Source organism: Heteronotia binoei, chromosome 3 (genome assembly GCF_032191835.1).
Source record: "Heteronotia binoei isolate CCM8104 ecotype False Entrance Well chromosome 3, APGP_CSIRO_Hbin_v1, whole genome shotgun sequence".
In the NCBI taxonomy this organism is placed as follows: domain Eukaryota; kingdom Metazoa; phylum Chordata; class Lepidosauria; order Squamata; family Gekkonidae; genus Heteronotia; species Heteronotia binoei.
Window position 1 is genome coordinate 149,827,088 of NC_083225.1, and position 20,873 is coordinate 149,847,960.

At 41.3% G+C, this 20,873-nt stretch overlaps 2 protein-coding genes across 4 annotated transcripts in view; one reads left to right on the forward strand and one right to left on the reverse strand.

Annotated features, from left to right (window-relative positions):
- Positions 1-9,059, forward strand: part of BOC (BOC cell adhesion associated, oncogene regulated) — a 96,042-nt gene extending 86,983 nt beyond the window's left edge. Inside the window, exons 14-20 of one of the 3 annotated variants that reach the window (XM_060234633.1) lie at positions 396-501; positions 1,591-1,713; positions 5,025-5,246; positions 5,667-5,893; positions 6,516-6,586; positions 7,670-7,872; positions 8,381-9,059. In XM_060234633.1, coding sequence (XP_060090616.1) covers positions 396-501; positions 1,591-1,713; positions 5,025-5,246; positions 5,667-5,893; positions 6,516-6,586; positions 7,670-7,872; positions 8,381-8,562 — 1,134 coding nt within the window. In that variant the 3' untranslated portion in view covers positions 8,563-9,059. The remainder of the gene's footprint in view (positions 1-395; positions 502-1,590; positions 1,714-5,024; positions 5,247-5,666; positions 5,894-6,515; positions 6,587-7,669; positions 7,873-8,380) is intronic. The other 2 variants (XM_060234635.1, XM_060234636.1) reach the window with 2 other exon arrangements.
- Positions 9,060-10,191: 1,132 nt separating this feature from the next.
- The window catches only part of CFAP44 (cilia and flagella associated protein 44), a 103,750-nt gene continuing 93,068 nt past the window's right edge, over positions 10,192-20,873 (reverse strand). The window contains exons 31-35 of the mRNA XM_060234644.1: positions 16,049-16,165; positions 15,446-15,647; positions 12,216-12,376; positions 11,489-11,623; positions 10,192-10,633 (exon numbers count right to left, since the gene is read on the reverse strand). Of these exons, the coding sequence (XP_060090627.1) occupies positions 10,448-10,633; positions 11,489-11,623; positions 12,216-12,376; positions 15,446-15,647; positions 16,049-16,165 (801 nt within the window). The 3' untranslated portion in view covers positions 10,192-10,447. The remainder of the gene's footprint in view (positions 10,634-11,488; positions 11,624-12,215; positions 12,377-15,445; positions 15,648-16,048; positions 16,166-20,873) is intronic.

The following is a 20,873-nucleotide window of genomic DNA, read 5'->3' on the forward strand; positions in this document are numbered from 1 at the left end:
TGCGGTCCTCAGACAGCACTGGGAACTCTGCAAGACTGGGTAGTTGACAAATGGGATGAATTGGTTGGGATGGCATTCAGAATCTTCTCTTATTATTTGGGATCTTGGATGTGAGGGCGATCTGGCTGGCTAGGCGGGTGTCCCCTACCTCCCTCACCGCTCCTCGTGTGTCCTTCCCAAAGCTGCGCACTCAGAGGAAGAGGACGACCATCCCAGATAGAAGAAGTGTACCATTCTTTGGTCAAGAGTATATGATAGTTATATTTGGGGTTTTATTACCTGGTGAAAATATTAGTTATAGGGTTCTGAGGAACAACATTTCCTGCATCATAGAAGAGCTGCTTTGATGAGAACCTGTGTGTCTGTTAATTTCTGCCTTCTGCTCTTCCTTACAGTACATCCCAGCCAGCAATAACAATACCCCGATTCATGGATTTTACATCTATTATCGACCAACTGACAGTGATAATGACAGTGATTATAAGAAAGATGTGGTTGAAGGTAAGAGTTACCGGTTAGCTGGTTTCCTTCCGCCATGAAATGACTTCTAGCCACCCACTAAAAAGTGCATATGGAAAGAGCTCCTTGGTTGGATGATGCCAAGATTCAACAACATCTGGCTTTGTTGTTGTTGCTCAGTTGCACAGTCAAGTCCGACTCTGCGCCCTCATGGACTACATCACGACAGGCCTGCATATTTTCCACTGTCCTAAGTTCATTCAAATTCATGTTCATTGCATTGATACACCTGGCCAAACCATCTTATCCTTTGCTGTCCCCTGCTTTTACCTTCAATCTTTCCCAGCATCGGGCTTCTCCAGTGAGTGCTCCCTTCTCATTTGGCGGCCAAAGTATTTGAGCTTCAGCTTCAATATCTGACCTTCCAGGAAACAGTCAGGGTTGATTTCCTGGCTACTCACAACCTGAGCTGGCGTGTGGGAGTTGGTGGCTGCCTAGGGTGCCACCCTGCCTGGGGGTACCGCTGAGCACCCCCCCCCTCTCCTGATGAGCTGAGCCAGGGGCTTGCATACTGTGCTCCTCGGCTCTCCCCACCCCCGATCAGGCTTCCTGCAATGCAAGAAGCCTGAGCAGGGCCGAGGCTTGCATACATCATCCCTTGGCCTGCTTGATGGTGTCACTTTTGGTGATGTCATCATGCTGCACACGTACACGATTTCATGTCCCAAAGGAGCTCGGAGGTTGCTATACAGGGGTCTGCCTTGAGCAGCAGAACCCCTAGCACCGACCCTGCTCAGAACTAAACCCAGTAGTGAAGTTCTAAGAACATTTCCTGGAAGGAAGCTCCACTGAATAAGATTCTGCTTAGGACTGCACTGTAAAACTCTTTCAATAGATAATGGTACAACAGCTCTTCCCAGTATTTATCTGTCAGTATGCTCTGTTTGTTTGTTGTTTGTTTGGTAATAACTATACTACTACTGCAGTCCTTTGCAGAGTTGCTCCAGTCTAAGCCTGATGACTTTGATGGACAGACTGGAGTAACTCTGCGTGGGGATTGGACTGTATGTCTATGTTATCCCTTGGTCATATAGGGAAGTGGTGACCTGATGTATGTTGCTTTTTACTCAGGTGACCGGTACTGGCATTCCATCAGCCATCTACAGCCAGAGACTTCATATGACATAAAAATGCAGTGTTTCAACGAGGGTGGAGAGAGTGAATTCAGCAACGTGATGATCTGTGAAACCAAAGGTAGCCACAGGGGCTTCACCCCCACTTAGTGTTGTATTATTCAAAATGGCTTTAGGAGAGATTGAGGAGAGTTCTAGAAATATGTCCATGAATGATGGAACTAGAGATGACAGTAATTAGCAAACTAAGTAATGAACAAAAGCAAGAGTCCTGATCATCCACATGCATTCTTTCTATGCCCAACTTGAAAGCCATCTCTTGCCTTTCAGATGCCTAATGCTAGCAGAGACTTAATACTCTATGTACTCAAGACCTTTGCTGGTTCTGCAAATGACATAGTCCAGTTGGGATTGCAACCTAGTTCAAAGAGAAATTATGACTAGCAGCTGTGATAGGTTTGAAGATAAAATAAGTGATTCTCTTGGTATGGATACTATACAATAAGTTAACTTTGTTAGGAGATTAAGGTGCTTTGACCCATAGTTTGGAACAAATACTAGGCTGATTGAATACTGTATCCAGTTCTCAAATTAAAGTGGAGGCTGTTCTCATTAGCTCATATTGATAAACAAGAGAAGTTCTGGCTACACCAACCCTACTCAACATGGGAGTCAGAAGGTGGTGCAGATCAGATTTCATGAAGTGAAAGGCTACCCTTAGTATTCACGTTCTGCACACATCACACTGATCCCAATCTAGACAATCCTCCAAGAGTTTACAGGGGTCTTCTTATGGGGCCTACTGTAAGCTCTTGGAGGATTGGCTACATCAGAGGTGTGTGGCCTAATATGCAAAGGAGTTCCTTCCGCAAAAAAAGCCCTGTGGCTTTTGTGAGGCACGTGGGAAGCTGAATTTACTAATGATACCAGTGTTCTGAACCTCATTAAAGAATATGGAGACTATAGAAAGCACAGAAGAAACCCTCACATTAATATCTTCACTGTATGTCTTAAAATCCCTTTTCAGACATTCTGAGTAAGTGGGATAAATATATGTGATGAGAGAAAGAATTGTGGTGGGAAGTTGTTCCATCCCAGTCGGTACACATTCATTGGAACGTTTCAAGCTGATGGATGTTGCAATTTTATATGTGTAGACTGCTCTTAGTGTGACCAAGAACCTTGAAAAACAGTTCTGATTGCATGAAGAGAGCCATATAGATTTGGTGCGTGGGGGGCGGGGCAGCAGTGGGGGGAAGGCTTCTGGAGTTCTGGCCCCACTGGTGAACCTCCTGATGGTACCTGGGTTTTGGCCACTGTGTGATACATAGTATTGGACTGGATGGGCCATTGGTATAATCCTATATTGTCTTCCCTTATGTTCTTATTTTATCTGTATGTCCAATGCAGACATGTAGATTTATGGCTGAGATTTCCACCACCATCTCAGTTACCCTCTCAGGCTTGTTCATTTCATACTATCAGTTTAGAACATCTTGAAATGGACTAAAGAAAGAAAGAAAGAAAGATAGATAGATAGATAGATAGATAGATAGATAGATAGATAGATAGATAGATAGATAGATAGATAGATAGATAAATTTATTGTCATTGTTCTCAACAAAAAGAGAGCAACGAAATGAGGTGCTCTTCCACAAAACATACCAACACATCAAACACACATATTCATATTCATACCATTTAAATACATCTAAAACCATTAAAACCATTTAAATACATCTAAAACAGATAAACATTCATAAAACCATTAAAACCATTTAAACCATTTAAATATATCTAAAACAGATAATCCTTCATAACCCTGCATTTAGCCTAACCACAGCACTTGGATAGAAACTGTCCTTAAATCTGTTTGTCCTAGCCTTCAACACTCTATATCGTCTACCTGACGGTAAGATCTCAAATAGCAAATGGCCCAGATGTGAAGGGTCCCTTAGGATCATTTGTATCTTCCTTTTACATCCCATATTATACAGATCCACCAATGAGGGGAGAGAACATCCACAAATCTTTTGTGCTCTTCTCGTCACTCTTTGGAGCAGCCTTCTCTCTGCTTCCGTGCAGCTCCCAAACCACGCGCAGAGGCAATAAGATAAAATGCTCTCAATGGAACTACGATAAAAGGCAACCAGCAGACTCCCTGACAGTTGTAGTGATCTTAAGAGTCTTAAGTAGTATAGTCGTTGCTGGGCCTTTTTCTCTAGAGCTAAAGTATTTGCCCCCCATGTTAGATCCTGTTTCATGGTAATTCCCAGAAACTTCCATTCTGTCACCTGTTCTACCATAACACCATCAATAAACAACGGCTGGATGTCCAAACTATTCTTCCTGTAATCCACTATAATTTCCTTCGTTTTATTTATATTAAAAATAAGATTATTTACTTTACACCAAAGGGACAGCTGTTGAACTTCCCTCCTATACGCAGACTCATCATCCTCAGAGATGAGCCCTACCAACGTTGTATCATCTGCATACTTAACGATTTTGTTACTCAGACTGCTAGAAACACAATCAGACGTGTAAATAGTGAAAAGAAGTGGACTCAAGACACATCCCTGAGGGGTGCCAGTATTTAAGATCTTCACGGAGGAAATATATCCATCCATTTTAACCCTTTGTGAACGACCTGACAAAAAATTCAAAATCTACTCACATATAGAGTCCGACAGCTTCAAATCTTTAAGCTTAAACAACAATCTATGGGGTGATATTGTATTAAAAGCAGAACTAAAATCTACAAACAACATTCTAACATACGTCCCCTTTTTATCCAAATGCGATAAAGCAGTATAAAGAACAGTATTAACAGCATCCTCAGTAGATCTATTTTTCCTGTAAGCAAACTGATATTCATCAAAAATAACAGGAAGGCAAGAAATAATATATTTTCGAACTAATTGTTCAAAACACTTCATTATAACAGAAGTCGAGACCACTGGCCTATAGTCATTTAAAAGCTTTGCTGGCGTCCTCTTTGGTATTGGGACAATAAGGGAAGCCTTCAAACAAGTGGGAACAATGTATTGTGACAAAGAACGATTGAAAATCTCAGTCCACACCCCGGCTAACTGCCCTGCACATTCCTTTACTACACAACCAGGGATATTATCGGGACCTGCAGCCTTTCTAGAATTTACTGCCTTCATTATACACCTAACATCGTGCTCCCTCACAACGAAAGGAGCACCTCGCTCGGTCCCCAACGATGATGTTACTGGTAATTCCGCTTTCTTTTGATCCACTTCAAACCGGGCATAAAAAGTATTTAAGATACTTTTAAAGTATCTTAAGATACTATTTAAAGATACATCAAATGAGAAACCGAGTGAGCTAGAGAGATTGCACAGAGATGTGTAGAGAAACATAAATAACATGTAAATTATATTAATACTTTTTTTTCTCCTACAGCTCGTAAATCTTTGGGCCTTCCTGGTCGCCTTCCACCATCTACAGTATTCCCTCAACAGCATCAGCCACCCAACAGTGGTCATAATGTCCTCGGAGCAGGGGCCATGATAGCTCGCTCCAGTGATTTGCCCTACTTAATTGTCGGAGTGGTGCTGGGCTCCATTGTTCTCATCATTGTGGCTTTCATCCCATTTTGCCTTTGGAGGGCTTGGTCCAAGCAGAGTAAGTGAAGTTGAGGCTCAAACCTTCTTGGGAAAATGTGTGTGAACATACCTTGACTGAAAGTTATGGGGTTGTAATAAGAACTGTGGATTTGTTATGAATACAACTCATGGTGTTGCCTTCTCATAGGATCATTCCTGAAAAGTTGCATGAATAACTCATCCTGCCATTACTGTAGTATGTTCATATGATTAGGTCTCACTTGTGTGCACCTAGAATAGTCAGAATTAGCTGTGGCTTAAGGCATCCCTTACTAAGCAATCTCCCAATAGTCTGTCCTGTCCTCACTGTGAGAACTTTTCCTTCATCTTTTTTCTCCTTCCTCGGTGAATTTGTCTAGTGTTTCCAGTTACACTTGGCAGATAATGTTAGACCTGTGTTCTTAATACAAAATGTGTATTATTTTCTTTGTCATTTCAGAGCAAACGATCGATCTGGGCTTCCCTGGAGCAGGGCTTCTAGTATCATCTTGCCAGTACACCATGGTTCCACTGCGAGGAGTCTCCACTCCTCGAGCCAGTGGGTTGCGCTATGCAAATGGTGTGCATCTGCCAGTACACCAGGGTGCTAATGGTCATTTTCCTCCAGCTACAATAGGATATCCAGCTGCAAAGCCACAAGATTACAGCCCAGATGAAGTTTATCAGGTACTTTCTCCAGGCAAAGTGCATGATGTTGCAGATCATATTTCTCATATCTCCTTCTCTGATCATGACAACCAAGCAAAATCATCCTGGAATTGTATTTGATGTGCTCCATAGTTGCTTTTGCCTTCCAAAGTAAAAGGGATAAGGACAGCAAGCTGTCACTAACTTCATCCGTTGAGTTTTAAAATACATTGTAGATGTTTTAAACAAGCCTGTGCTCGGTCTACAGATTCTGAATGAGTGAATAAAAGCAAGAGAGGAGCACATAGGCTGTCCAAGAGCCAACACAGTTGCTGTGATCTAATAAAAAGTTCATTCACAAAAATGATTTGAAAGCATTTCACTCTTGGCAATGTATAAGAGGCAGTTTCTATAATGATCTCAATAGAAACAGATCTCAGCAGGAATCTGCATATAGAATCCAAAGAGTTAGTAGTCTGATATCTCTGTGACCTTGACCCATACTGTGTCTATCTCTCAAAAGGAACTCAGTTTTTATAAAATGCAAGACCCAGTCTTGGTTCTGAATTCCTAAAACTGAACCTCTGTATAGGCTTTATAATAAAAAATTCTCAGTTGTGTTCTGGATATTTTGTTTCTAATGTGTGTTTTCCACTCTCAGCAGAATGAGACCAACATGTATCTTCAGGGGAGGGTGCTGCAAAATGGAAATATTCCAGATGATCATCAAAGGTATGGCCTTAGCTATGAAACTGAATATGCAGTGACAATATACAGTACCACAGGAATGTGATGGGAAAGACTTGTGTTATCAGCACTGGTGACATATAGGCAGGGCTTTTTTTGTAGCAGGAACTTCATTGCATATTAGGCCACACACCCCTGATGTAGCCAATCCTCCTGGAGCTTACAGTAGGCCCTGTAAGCTCCTGGAGGATTGGCTGCATCAGGAGTGTGTGGCCTAATATGCAAAGGAGTTCCTGCTTCAAAAAAAGCCCTGCATATAGGAATATACAAGAATACAGGAGTACTTTCGGATACAGGAAGAAGGAAAAGGTCATATTTAATTTTCCGGTTTGTTTCCTGAAAGCTTGCTTTTTCACAAATTGAAATGTATAGACATTTTTTTAATGAAATACAATCCCTAAACTCTACTACTGATGGCAGATTACATTATCTTCCTGTAAGCTGAAGTAACATTCAACCTGGACTACTGTAGTTCATTTGCTTTATGTGAGGCTGCCTCTGAAAAGAGTTTGGAAACTAAATTTGCTTCTGAGTGCTGCAGCAAGAGTAATAATGGAGACCTTTAAGAAACCTCCATATTTGTATCAGCTTCACTAATTGCCAATTTCTGGTCACAATTCAAAGTATTAAAGTATAACTTTTAGAACCCTAAATGGGCTTGAAGGAGGAGCATGCTTGAAGAACTGCCTCCATCCATCCTTCTCCAACTCATCCAACCTCCTCACTTTCAGATGTCTGGTTAAAAAAATTGTCATTTATAAGGGTACTGAAAGTTGAGGGAGTTTGTCAGTGCTGCTGAAGTTTGCTCTGATGCTGCAGTTTCACTTTTTTAATGTTGCTCTTTTGTATTTGGTATCAGCTGTTCTGTTTTGCCTTGGTTAATTTTCTGGGTTTTTTTCTTTGTTATAGTAATTTTTAATTCTTTCTAAACTATCCTGGGTACTGCTTATTTAGTTGAAATACTACCAAATGTCTTCATTCAGTTTGTTCGTTCAATTTGTGTTTGAGGAAATCAACCACAAGAGATTAATTTGGTTGACAAGAGCCTTTACCTTCTCTTCCACCCAGATTCCCTACTCCTGGTCCAGAACATAGTTCTTTCCTCTATGAGCTTCCAGATAGTTCTACACACCAGCTACTTGAGTCACATGAGAACTGCCATCACCACCACCACCCTCATGAACAACTCCTTGGCCCGTGTCACTTAGTACCACAAAGCCATGTGGGCAGCTCTGCGATGGAAGTCATGAAGGATCCTGGGTTTCCTACAGGTCAGTAGAATGGACAGAAAGTCCTGCCATTTGGTATGCTCATGGGAGAAAAGGCATTGCTCTGTAAAGATACTACTTAAAATTAAGGAATAGCAGAGAGAGAAATACTTTGATGCTGCCTGGCAGCACTGCAAAGCAGAAAGCAACTGGTGGCCACAGGAATTACTAGTTCTATATATTTCAGTTCTATATTCTCTACACAATAAGAAGGCTGTATTCTAGAAAAATTTAGCCAGCAGCTAGAACATATTCATCCTTCCAGTGTAGACATTGCTTAGCTGCTAGCTAAAAACTGATATGTGTCTACATCTCTACAATAAAATGTCAATCATTTTCTTGTAATTCTGAATTCTACCTGGAAAACGCAAGAAGACTTCTATAGTAAGGGTGCAAGCTCTGTGGGTTAATGTGGGTTAGCTTTATAGTGAATCACCCTGTAATGAGCTTTTTGAATAAAGATAGTCTTTGACATAAGGTACTTTTTGATTATCCTTTTTTGTATTTTTAGATTCCACCTGCTGCCTTGGTCTAGTACCAGTTGAAGACATAGAGAGGTCAAATTTCAGTCAGGATAGAAGACAAGTTTGCCCCCTAAACCCAGTGGACACATGTGTGGAACAAAGCTCAGAAGACCACCTGAACAGCCTGCCACTGCACGTTCCTTTAGAGACTCTTCCTAGCACCAGTTAGGAAACTGCTGTACAAAGACTATTGTTCTTAACAGAGGAAAATAGCTATTTATTTTTGTATTACATCTCTATTTATATATTTATGCACTTGTAAATAAATGTGTATGTGCCTTCTATAATTTGCATTGAGAGAAATGGCATCATGCACAAGGAGTAACAAAACAGAGCCTAAAGCAATAATATGTGCCTTTGTCAGATTTCTGACTGGAAAAAACAGCTTTCTTCTTTACTTCAGAGAAGGCACTGGAGCTGTCTTGCAGCAACAGAATAAGCACAAGGCCATAGGCCACATTCTCCAGCTGCAAAAAGATGTGTCTCTAAAACAATGAGACCTCACAGAAGGGTCAGAATTGCACTACAGAATGCCAAATGAATGATTTAAAATAGGTACAGTAGTTATCTGCATTAACAAGCAATACACACAGCACAGATTCTGTGCCTGTAATGAAACAAATGCCATGCTTCATCTACTTAATAAAAATTGTTTCTTCCCTTTGACTGGATCCCTTTGTGATTAACCCATTTATTATTTTGGTAACACCAGCTGTCAGTATTTTAATGTGATAAAAACTTTCCCTACTGTAGAGTGGCTATCTATGAGTCAGTAAGAAGTAAAGTTCACACAGAAACTCAAGTGGGAAAGGTGCTATATTGTAGTAGGTGCATCATTTTTATTTACAATATCTGCAGTTTGCTACTGCCACATTTGTTCATGTTGTTATAATCCTTTTATCGTTCATTTTTTCCCAAACACATATCTCAGTAAAATAACATACATTATCCAAAGCCTTAGATGGATTTGACCATAGCACCTGAACAAAAAACATTCAAGACAGAGGAATGTTTTAAGCTCTTGGTTTTACTTATGGGAGTACTAATCTTCTTTCCAAAGAGGGAGGAGCCAAAATACAAATTGTGAGTCATCTGAAACTTTCTTACCATCAAAGATCCTTCACCATCTACTGCTTTTTTAAAAATCATATTTTCTTTCTTCACAGTCCGTCCCTTTTGAAATCAGCATCAGAAACCAAAATGTTCTAAGAATTTAGTATATCAAATTTGACAAAGCATGAAAGATGAAGCTGCAAATATGGAAAAGATATGAGGGTGGGTTTAGTGCAAGAGCCATTAGGATTGTTGTGTAGACTGTTAACCCATTTTGTGAGGTTAGCATGACATGTGAGGAGAGAAGTTACAGGATAAGTAACTACAGGACTATGAGAACATTAGACACTTTGAGCAAAAAATCTGACTGAATCAACAAAACAATCTGTTTATAAATGTTTATCTACAGTACGATTTCAGGTTCCAAGTACTAGACACAGAATGGAAACACTTGTTCATGTTCACTAATATTACTATGGAGACGATCTGTTAATTTATGGATTCTTCTGTCCAAAGTGGTATTGTATACTGGTAGTACGTAGTAGCATGTAGTGATGTGGATATAAATTTGGATCTCTATTGAGATACAACTAGCTAATTTGGGAGAACAGGTTGCATATCTGTACTGCATTACCGTTGTCCCTGTGAAACACCCTGTGGATGCATCTTACATGAAGTCTTGTCTAGTAGAATCACAACCTGTTCAATTCTACTGTAAATAATTAAGGTAGCATTTCTGGCTTTATTAGCTGCATGAGAAACAGAAATTCAGCATGTGGGTGTTTCTCAGTCACATATCTTCTTGCTAGAGAAAACTGCATTACTAACGGCACCCAGATTTTGCCAGAACAAAAGCAACCATTATAAAGCCCAGGACATCATACAGATGCAAATGTGTATTGATATACTGCTTTGGGATTATTCAAGGTGGTGGATCACAAGAGCTACCTTTTTCAATGTAATCGACTTGCACATATAAAAAGAGAAACAGTCAAAAGGGTTTAATCCAGTACTCCATCTGGTCCAAACAGAGGCTGAGGTGGTGGAAAGATACGGCCATCCTTTCTGCTTAGGAGAGTGATTTCTTCTTTTAGAACTTCAGCTTCTTGGGCCTGAAGCTGGACCAAGGCAAGCAACTTCTCCTTCTCTTCAAGATCTCCTTTGCGGGGTCCTTGGAATTCTGCTCCCTACAGAGGCAAAAGCCAGAAATGTCCTTTAAATACAACAGGAATTAGTACAATCTTATTTCGTTTTATTCAGGCATAGAACATCTCCAAATCATGATATCACCCAGAGAAGTCACCCATTTCATTCCTGGCTATGGAGGAAAGTAATGCATCTGATGGCTTGATCACCACACAAAGCCTGCATTCAGGAATCAAACGCTCCCCTTTTTGTCACAAAGAGTGAGCCAAAGTCCCTGGACTTAAATATTCTTCCCCTTCTCTCAATGCTAAAAGAAAACCAGGAACTACTCAATTTATTAAAGGCTCCCTCGTTTACAATTTTGACATAGTGTGCAAAAGGATGGACTAGGGAAGAATGAGGGTTTTACCAGAAAACCTGAGTCTGGTTTTTCTGTAATATCAATATGCCAAACACTACAATTCATGGTGTTTTGCATCCCTCTGCCCCTCCTGTTCAAAGGAATTCCCTTTGATAAAACATGGTAAATAAAATGCAAGCTTGTACTGGGCATGAGCCAAGGAAAGAATATGCATCTTCAGGTACTTTTAAGAACTTAGATAATGTCCATCTCAGTAGAGGAACTGGTGGGTTAGCCAGCCATTGTAACCCCAGAGTTCTAGAAGAAGATGAGTAGGACTTTACCAGGTTTTCTACTTGATCTCTTCCACTGTCCCTCTACACTGCAGCTATCCCCCTAATGCTTTTGTCCATGTGTCCTATGATCCTTGGCCTTGCCACTTCAGTCATCAAAAGGGCCCCTTCCCTTCTCTTGTTGCCAATGGAAAGCACAGAGATGACACCCTAGGGCCTTTTGCTTTACTGGTCATGTGGTAGAAATAGAAGCCACCATATACCAGATTAGTCTGCAGTGCATCTAATTTCGTTTCAATTCCCATCTTCTCAGTGCAAAATGTGTTCAGCTGCAGCAGCTTGTTAGTATTTTCTTTGGTCACCATCATCAGTTGTTGACGCAGCTCATAGATTCTGGCCTGCAACGGAGCAGAGACTTTTGGAGTGATACAATTATGATAATGCAATTATAAGTTACTGGACGACTTCAGCCCAAAAGAGGTCATCAAAAAGACAACAGAAACCCATGCACTAAAAATCTCTTGAAACCTCAGCTACTATCAGTGTGTTCCATAAAAGCAGGGGGTGGGGGGGAGGAGGATGCTTGGAGAATTTTCTTTCAGCTTAAGATGCCAGACAGATAGGATGGAAAAATCACAGCCACTTGGAGGTTCTGCCATGTATTGGAAACAGAAACATTTTGGCAGCATTGGAGAGCATTATTTTTAAAGCTCTGGACATTCTGAAATAATAAATATATGCTTCATGAGTGAGATTCTTGGCCAGGAGATCTCAGCGCACAAAATCCTCCCCTACTTACCATACTGGAATCTTTTTCCTAGCCAGGATTTGAACTCTCCCCTGGCTGGACAGGTTTCATAGAGGAAATCCTTTTTATATTCCTTATCAAGTCCTGCCCTCAGAGGCTCCCTCAAAGTTATTCACCTACTACTACTATTACTTAGCCAGTCACCTGACTGCATCATGACATGATTTAGTACTGAGTCTTACATCCCAGTTTTTGAGTTCTGAAGCATGCAGTTGCTCTTTTTCCATCATTTTCATCCTGAGTTCTTCCAGGTTTGTATTTACAGAGAGTGTCTGCAGGGCTTCCAAGTCCACTATCCGGCCAAATTTCATCATCATCAGTTGATTGCATTTCTCTTCCAATTCTAACAAAAAATAAAGCTTTGCATTTAAAGAGTTTGCATATTTCATTCGCTCCAGTTCAGGTTAATAAAAGCGACACCTGTTCGTACATCTAAACAGCTTGATCCTATGGATCTGCTTTAGCTGCAAGAGTGCAAATAGACATAGTGCATAGACAGCTTCAAGAGGGGGTTAGATAAAAATATGGAGCAGAGGTCCATCAGTGGCTATTAGCCACAGTGTGTGTATGTGTGTGTGTGTGTGTGTGTATATATAATTCTTTTGGCCACTGTGTGACACAGAGTGTTGGACTGGATGGGCCATTGGCCTGATCCAACATGGCTTCTCTTATGTTCTTAAATGGTGGTCCTGAGGACTGCAGCACTCAGCTCTGAAGACTTTGTGCAAGTTGACCTATGGAAGCCCAGCTGGATGAGCCTGCTAGGCAGTAAAGAGTTGACTCTGGCTTACTTTGTTCCTGCTAATGCTGACCTACACCCAGTTTTTCTGATAGGTCAGGGGTGGCCAGCGGTAGCTCTCCAGATGTTTTTTGCCTACAACTCCGATTAGCCCCAGCCAGCAAAAACTGGGTGTGGGCTGGAATGGCTGAACCTTTCTTGCAGGGGCCACCCATAGATTCACTTTTATTTATTCATTTATTTGGCTTCTACTCCACAAGCAGGTTCAGGGCAGGTTACATCCATATACAAACAACACAATAACCACTTATTTAAAAGTAAGTTCAATTGATCCTAATAGACCATTGCTGGTGACGTTAAAATTCATCTGCTCCCAGAGCACCCTATGTGTGTACAGGTAGATTTAACTAAGGTTGAGGGGAGGCCAGGCAGATGAAGCAATGCAAGATAAAAGTAATGCAGATGGAACAGCACAGAGCGGGGGGAGACGGATACCATTTGGGGTTCCTGCCACCTCAATCACGGGCCTGGTGGAAAAGGCTTCCATTTCACAAGCCCTGCAGAACTATATCAAGTCCAGCAGGGCCCGGTTCTCACTTGGGAGACTGTTCCACCAGGCTAGCACCAGAGCTGAGAAAGCTTTAGCTCTGGTCAAGATTCGGCGGACTTCCTTCAGGCTGGGGATCACCAGTAGATGTTGATCTGTAGAGTGTTCAACACAAAGCATGATTGCTGGACTGCTTGCTGGTACAATAAGCAATTAATAGTACAACAGCATTGACAGTCGCATCTGCATTAGCTCCAAGAACCAGAACAACATGATTGAGTGGTCATTATGCTCTAGAGCTGGGGCATTAGTGGCCTGACCTATATATTACTTACTCAGAATATCAGTGCATGGGATAGAGCCATAAGCCCCAAAATTCAAATCAGGGTCACAGCAGTTGTGCTTCATTCATATTTGCCCCATCTACACCCACATATTTAGAATACTAAATATTAAAATTTCTTCATGTACAATATGAGTATGCATTGAAAATGCAATGCCTGAAGCAGCCCACAACATGTTTATGAATGTGAAAAATGATGCAAATGGGTAAAAGTGCCAGCATAGTTCCATAAAGCATCAGTGTTTGAGTTGATAATCCTTCTGAACCAGAAGCTCTGGGTAGCACTGTCCTCACTCTTTCAAGATCAAGCTGCAGGAAGCAGAGGATAGGACTACCTTCATGATCGCTGGCTTCTCCTCTGGGCTTCGTTGAAAAGTTGCAAAAAAAATGCGGACTGGATTTTCCATTCCCAGAGTAGTCTGTCTGTGCCCAGAGAGCTTAATGGAAAATCTATTATGCATTTTATTTGCAACTTTTTGTATATAATGCAACAGTTTGCTCTCTCGACCCTCCCCCCCATATCTGTATGATCTAGTTAGGTCCCACTGGGGGAAGCATTTGTTTCAATTTCCAGTTTTGTATGTTAACTCCAAAAAACCAACAGCTTCAGTTGTCTCCTTGCAAATGGATGATGTTTTGAGCCAGCTTGTCTCTGCTTAATGAACCTGAGAATGGGTGCCTGAGTGAGCATTTTATATTTTTTTATTTATATTTTTAGTTTCTGCTATGATCTTTGTGCTTTTTCTGGATGTTTTATTTTTTTAAATTGCATTGCCAAATCCCACAATTTCCCCTCCTCTCCATTTTGGGCAGGCATCTTTTAAGGGTGGAGGGGAGATTTGATCCCAACCACAGTTAATATATAAAGTTCTACAAACTCAAAGAACTCCACTTTTGCAGAGGAATATTAGTTTTAACACACACACCTTCCTAATATGGGGCTCCAATGCAGAACAAATGCTGAACAGGACAACCAAAATTATTATCAAACCAACCTGTTAAAAGCCCTGAAACCTTGGAGAGCTACAGCCACTCTGAGTAGATCTGGGTGGGGGGAGCTTGCTATGCCCAGCCATTTCATATTTGCCTAGGCTCAGAGCATTTTATATTTTGAGTTTATATTTTGAGTTTCTCCTGTGGTGCTTGTGCTTTTTCTTGATGTTTCGTTTTAAAAATTGTATTGCCTGATCCTACTATTCTTCCACATTTTCATTTTAGGCAGGCATCTTTTAAGGGTGGTGGGAGAGGGGAAGGTTTGGGAGGTGTCAGTTATCAAAGACGTAAACAAAGTATATCAAGAGTGTTATTGTTTTAAGCATGTTTGTATTTTAAGTTTTTTTAAAAAAATCTTTAATCATGTTTGTCTGTGTCCTTTATAAAGTTTATGTCTACACTACCTGGCATTACATTTTATGAAACTCGTGGCCCAGCCTGACAAAGTCCCATTTATGTCAGATTCGGCCCTCATAAGTGAGTTTGACACCCCTGTTTAAATGGTTCAGAGCCATTTAAACCCCTGCTTTCTGTTCCCTGCAAAAAGCAGCAAGGAGCAGAAAGCAGGGGCCATGAACTCATATGAACTAGGGTCCCCAAGCTGCCACCTCCAAGCAGCTGGCATTCAGAGGTGTACTGTGTCCTAACACTGTGCTCTAGTCAGCCACTGTGGTTGGGCTATAGATGGACTTTCCTTCCAGGATAGTCTCCTTTTAAAGCCATCTGAGTAGCCTACCCCATGCCCTGCAGGTAGCAAGTGAATCACATATTATGTGCAGAAGTAACTCACTCTCTATCCTTCGCATCATCTCCCTCCTGTCTCGAATGAGTTGCTTATGCTGCTCCCGGGCATGCTTATAGAGGTCCCTCTGTTCTACCTTCTCATGCTGCAAGGTTGTGATCCTTTTCTGCAAGTTTACCAAAGACTCATTGGTAAACACTAAAGCTTGGGAGAGGTCAGCAGGTATTTCTCCATTTACTATGTACTCCACCTGGCAGAAATAACCACAGAAAGTCAATAAAATAATAGCCACCCCAAGCAGATTGCATCATTGTATCAAATAAACAAGAGATAACTATCAAGTATGCCTCAGGGGTGCATCTGGTTCTCCTTGAACTGACCTAGTGCCCCCAACCCCATGGCAAACCTGCAGTAACAAACAATTTTGTTTAAAATATCTTCAGCCAATCAGAAGTAATGGCTGGAATTTATGATAATCCCCTACTAGCCCATCCAAGCATTTTAGCAACATTAAGAAAAAAGGAACCCAAACCAGGAAATATGGATCTGAGAGAAATAATAATACAACTCTCTACCAGATTTCATAGTTTGGAAGCTTTTGGTTTGCAAGGGTGCCCAACTCACATACAGTCACTTTGTCTGAGTCATCACCTGATGGAGTTTTAAAGGCACCACTACATCCAATTCATTCAGTCTCCGCTGTTTCTCCCGCTGATAGGCCTCCAATTCCCAATCTGCTGCATCCAGCTGGGCTGCTACTACTTTCACCTGTTTTGATAAAAACAGAAACAACAAGATGTTATAGATGCAGAACAAAATCAGCAGTGAACAGGGCTGACAGAGCACAATAAGTTGAAATGCCCAATCCATCCAGTACATGTTTTATTACACAAATATCCTAGGCAATTCTACGAATGATCAGAGATCGTTTTTATGACCCTTTGGGACGATTCTCTGCCCACAACAGGCGTGTGCAGTGAGCTATTGTGTTCCTTAGAATAAAGCCCATATATCCAGATACCCATCTAAGAACCTATGCCACTGGTGCGGCACAGTTATGTTAGTTATGTTTGTGACACCACAGATTTTCTGAGGAAAATACAATCTTTGAACAACCTTCCAGAGAATACTATTTTAGCAATGGATGCACAGACACCACCTTATACTGGAAATCTGTAGACTGACAAACATACCTACATGCCTCCAGCTACCATCCTAAACATATCAAACAATCATTGTTTACAGCCAGGCTCTATGCTACGGCCACATTTTTTCCAATCCTTCAGACAAGAAATTCTTACCTGAGGGATCTACAATAAACCTATTTGGAACTAAACTGTCCGCCTGGTGAAGTCAGAAAACAGAATAGCGAAGTCAGAATGGTACCCAAAGAAAACCTATTACAAGACACCCCCCAAGAGACAATAAAACACCACTAGTGGTCACATAAAACTCTCCACTCAAAACGGTTCAACATATCATCAATGACTTACAACCTCTATTGGACAATGACAGCTCTCTTTCCAAGTACTGCAGGGCAAACCTTTCCTTGTGCACAGACAACCCCCCAATCTCAAATAATTCTTCATCCATAATAATGCAACAGCTGTTTTGAACACAGACATTGCTACCAGAGCCTGCAATAAACCCAGATGCCAATTTTGTTGCCAAATACACCCAGACAACACAATCACTGGACCTAACAGCATCAACTACACCATCTCGTGCTCATTCACTTGCTCATCTTCTAACACTGTATATGCCATTAAGTACCAACAATTGCCTTCGGTTCTCTACATAGGACAAACAGGTCAAACCCTACGCCAAAGGATAAATGGACACAAATCTGACATTAGGAATCACAAAACTGAGACACCTGTAGGAGAACACTTCAACCTTCCAGAACATTTGATGGGTGACCTCAAAGCAGCTGTTTTATTGCAAAGAAATTTCAGGAATGGAGTAGAAAGGGAAATGGCTGAATTATGAATTCGTACAACACTTGGAACAAACACCTCCCCAGGACTCAACAGGGATATTAGTTTTTATCTCATTATATATTCTAAACCCATTATCACCAAAAAGAGTTACATATCCACTGTATTGTAAAGTATTTCTTTTTTTTATTAATGCATTGCAATACTATGCAACATAATAGAGGAAATTTCTCTGACAGAACAGAACACCTCTAAGGAAGAAATGCTTGTTTAACCCAAGCTTGAAAGGAGCATCACAACAGACTCTAAATTTATTACTCTTTACAATTAAGAAATCTAATGACATACTATCACAATCAGAATCTCTAATTGTAACATAATTATGTCCTTGTGATGCTGTCACCCCCCCCCCCCTGAAGCTGAACAGCTGATAGCGTTACAGCAGGGTCAGATGATTGTGTCAAGCATCAATATTTCGCAATAATCAAGTGTTTGTTCTTTAATCATAAGAACATAAGAGAAGCCATGTTAGATCAGGCCAATGGCCCATCCAGTCCAACACTCTGTGTCACACAGTGGCCCCAAAAAATTATATATATATATATACACACACACACACACACACATATACACACTGTAGCTAATAGCCACTGATGGACCTCTGCTCCATATTTTTATCTAACCCCCTCTTGAAGGTGGCTATTTGTGGCCGCCACTACCTCCTGTGGCAGTGAATTCCACATGTTAATCACGCTTTGGGTGAAGAAGTACTTCCTTTTATCCGTTTTAACCTGTCTGCTCAGCAATTTAATCGAATGCCCACGAGTTCTTGTATTGTGAGAAAGGGAGAAAAGTACCTCTTTCTCTATTTTCTCCATCCCATGCATTATCTTGTAAACCTCTATCATGTCATCCCACAGTCGACGTTTCTCCAAGCTAAAGAGCCCCAAGAGTTTCAACCTTTCTTCATAGGGAAAGTGTTCCAGCCCTTTAATCATTCTCGTTGCCCTTTTCTGGACTTTCTCCAATGCTATAATATCCTTTTTGAGGTGCGGTGACCAGAACTGCACACAGTACTCCAAATGAGACTGCAGCATCTATTTATACAGGGGCATTATGATACTGGCTGATTTGTTTTCAATTCCCTTCCTAATAATTCCCAGCATGGCGTTGACCTTTTTTTATTGCAAACGCACACTGTCTTGACATTTTCAGTGAGTTATCTACCACAACCCCAAGATCTCTCTCTTGGTCAGTCTCTGTCAGTTCACACCCCATCAACTTGTATTTGTAGCTGGGATTCTTGGCCCCAATGTGCATTACTTTGCACTTGGCCACATTGAACCGGATCTGCCACGTTGACGCCCATTCACCCAGCCTCAACAGATCCCTTTTGAGTTCCTCACAATCCTCTCTGGTTCTCACCACCCTGAACAATTTAGTGTCATCCGCAAACTTGGCCACTTCACTGCTCACTCCCAACTCTAAATCATTTATGAACAAGTTAAAGAGCATGGGACCCAGTACCGAGCCCTGCGGCACTCCACTGCTTACCGTCCTCCACTGCGAAGACTGCCCATTTATACTCACTCTCTGCTTCCTATTACTCAGCCAGTTTTTGATCCACAAGAGGACCTGTCCTTTTACTCCATGACTCTCAAGCTTTCTAAGGAGCCTTTGATGAGGAACTTTATCAAAAGCTTTCTGGAAGTCAAGGTAAACAACATCTATCGGGTCTCCTTTGTCCACATGTTTGTTCATCCCCTCAAAGAAATGTAACAGGTTAGTGAGGCAAGATCTTCCCTTACAGAACCCATGATGAGTCTTCCTCAATAACCCACGTTCATCAATGTGCCTACTCATTCTGTCCTTGATAATGGTTTCTACCAACTTTCCCGGTATTGAAGTCAGACTGACTGGCCTGTAATTTCCCGAATCTCCTCTGGAACCCTTTTTAAAGATGCGGGTGACATTTGCTACTTTCCAGTCCTCAGGAACGGAGGCAGATTTCAATGAAAGATTACAGATTTTTGTTAGACGATCCACAAGTTCAACTTTGAGTTCTTTCAGAACTCTCAGATGTATGCCATCCGAACCCGGTGACTTATTAGTTTTTAATTCGTCTATCAGTTGTAGGACCTCCTCTTTTGTCACCTCAATCTGAGTCAGGTCTTTCAACACCCCTTCCAAAATTAGTGGTTCTGGGGCGGGCAAAAGTTCTCATCTTCCACAGTGAAGACGGAGGCAAAAAATGCATTTAGCTTCTCAGCCATTTCCCTATCCTCCTTCAGGAATCTTTTTACCCCATGTTCATCCAAGGGCTCCACTGCCTCCCTGGCTGGTTTCCTAATCAAAGACTTATTTTATTGTAAAACTCCATAGCTTGCTCCATGGACGGATTCCTTGGAAGTAATGGCATACATAGTATTGAATAGTATCTTATAGGCAAACTTCAAAAGGCAGAGTTACAGATAACTTCAAAAGAATAACATAAAGATGCAAATTGAGTTGAGGGTTCAACGGCTACTTTCTAGTATCTCTTTTATGGTTAAGGAATGTTAGCTAATGACAACATCTCCATTTCTCACACATTCTCTGCGAGCTGATAAGGCATGGCTGTGTGAATCTGGGGGAGAGGCATTCTACACTGTTAATACAAGGTTACACTAAACATCCTGGGTCCAGATGGATTTATTATGCATCCAAGGGAGGGAAAGGAAAAAGAGGAAAGAAGAAGGAAGGGGAAAAGACAAAGGTGATACTCTGCTGTAAATCTAGCCTGTTTACTAGGTACAAATAAAACCAGCATTTAGAAATAGCATGCTTGACAGATTGCTCTAAACACTGCATAATTAAGAAGGATACACTTACACATCTATCGCCAATTCTGACATCTTTATTTGTCTCACTGTTTTCCCCAGGAATTAAATGTAAACAATGACGACCTTAGCTTGTTATTCCAGTTTACAACTATTAAAACATTTAATTATAATATATGCTAATTTGCTCTTCAACCTCTGCCTTATATGCATGGACTGGTAAGTTTTATTCCAGTTTGTTTGAGGAAGTGTGTGTGTGTGTACACAAAAGCTCACACCCTGAGTAAAACTTTGTTGGTCTTAAAGGTGCCACTGGACTCTAACTTTATTCTATGAGATCCCAAATGTGTGATTCATGAGTCCATGAAAAAGAACAAGCCTCTTTCACACTAGGTTGGGAAAAGTTGCTTCTGCCATGGAAGCAGCACCAAGCAGGGTGAAGGTGCCCAGGGATAGTGTCTGCACATCATCTGCCTGCACCCCACACTGTTCTCCCCAACCATCCTCTTGCACATTCACATTGTGTCAGTGCATTAGCTGACAAGAGCACCACATGTGCGCGCGCGCACACACCAACACACACTGGGTAACCCACCTTTTCCTTCTTCACACTGCACAACTCTGCACTAGCTGAGAAGAAAAAAGCCCATGAGGGAGGGGAGGGAGAGATGTGGATCCTAGCTCCATCATTTTGAAGGTACAGTGCAGTTCCATCCCCTT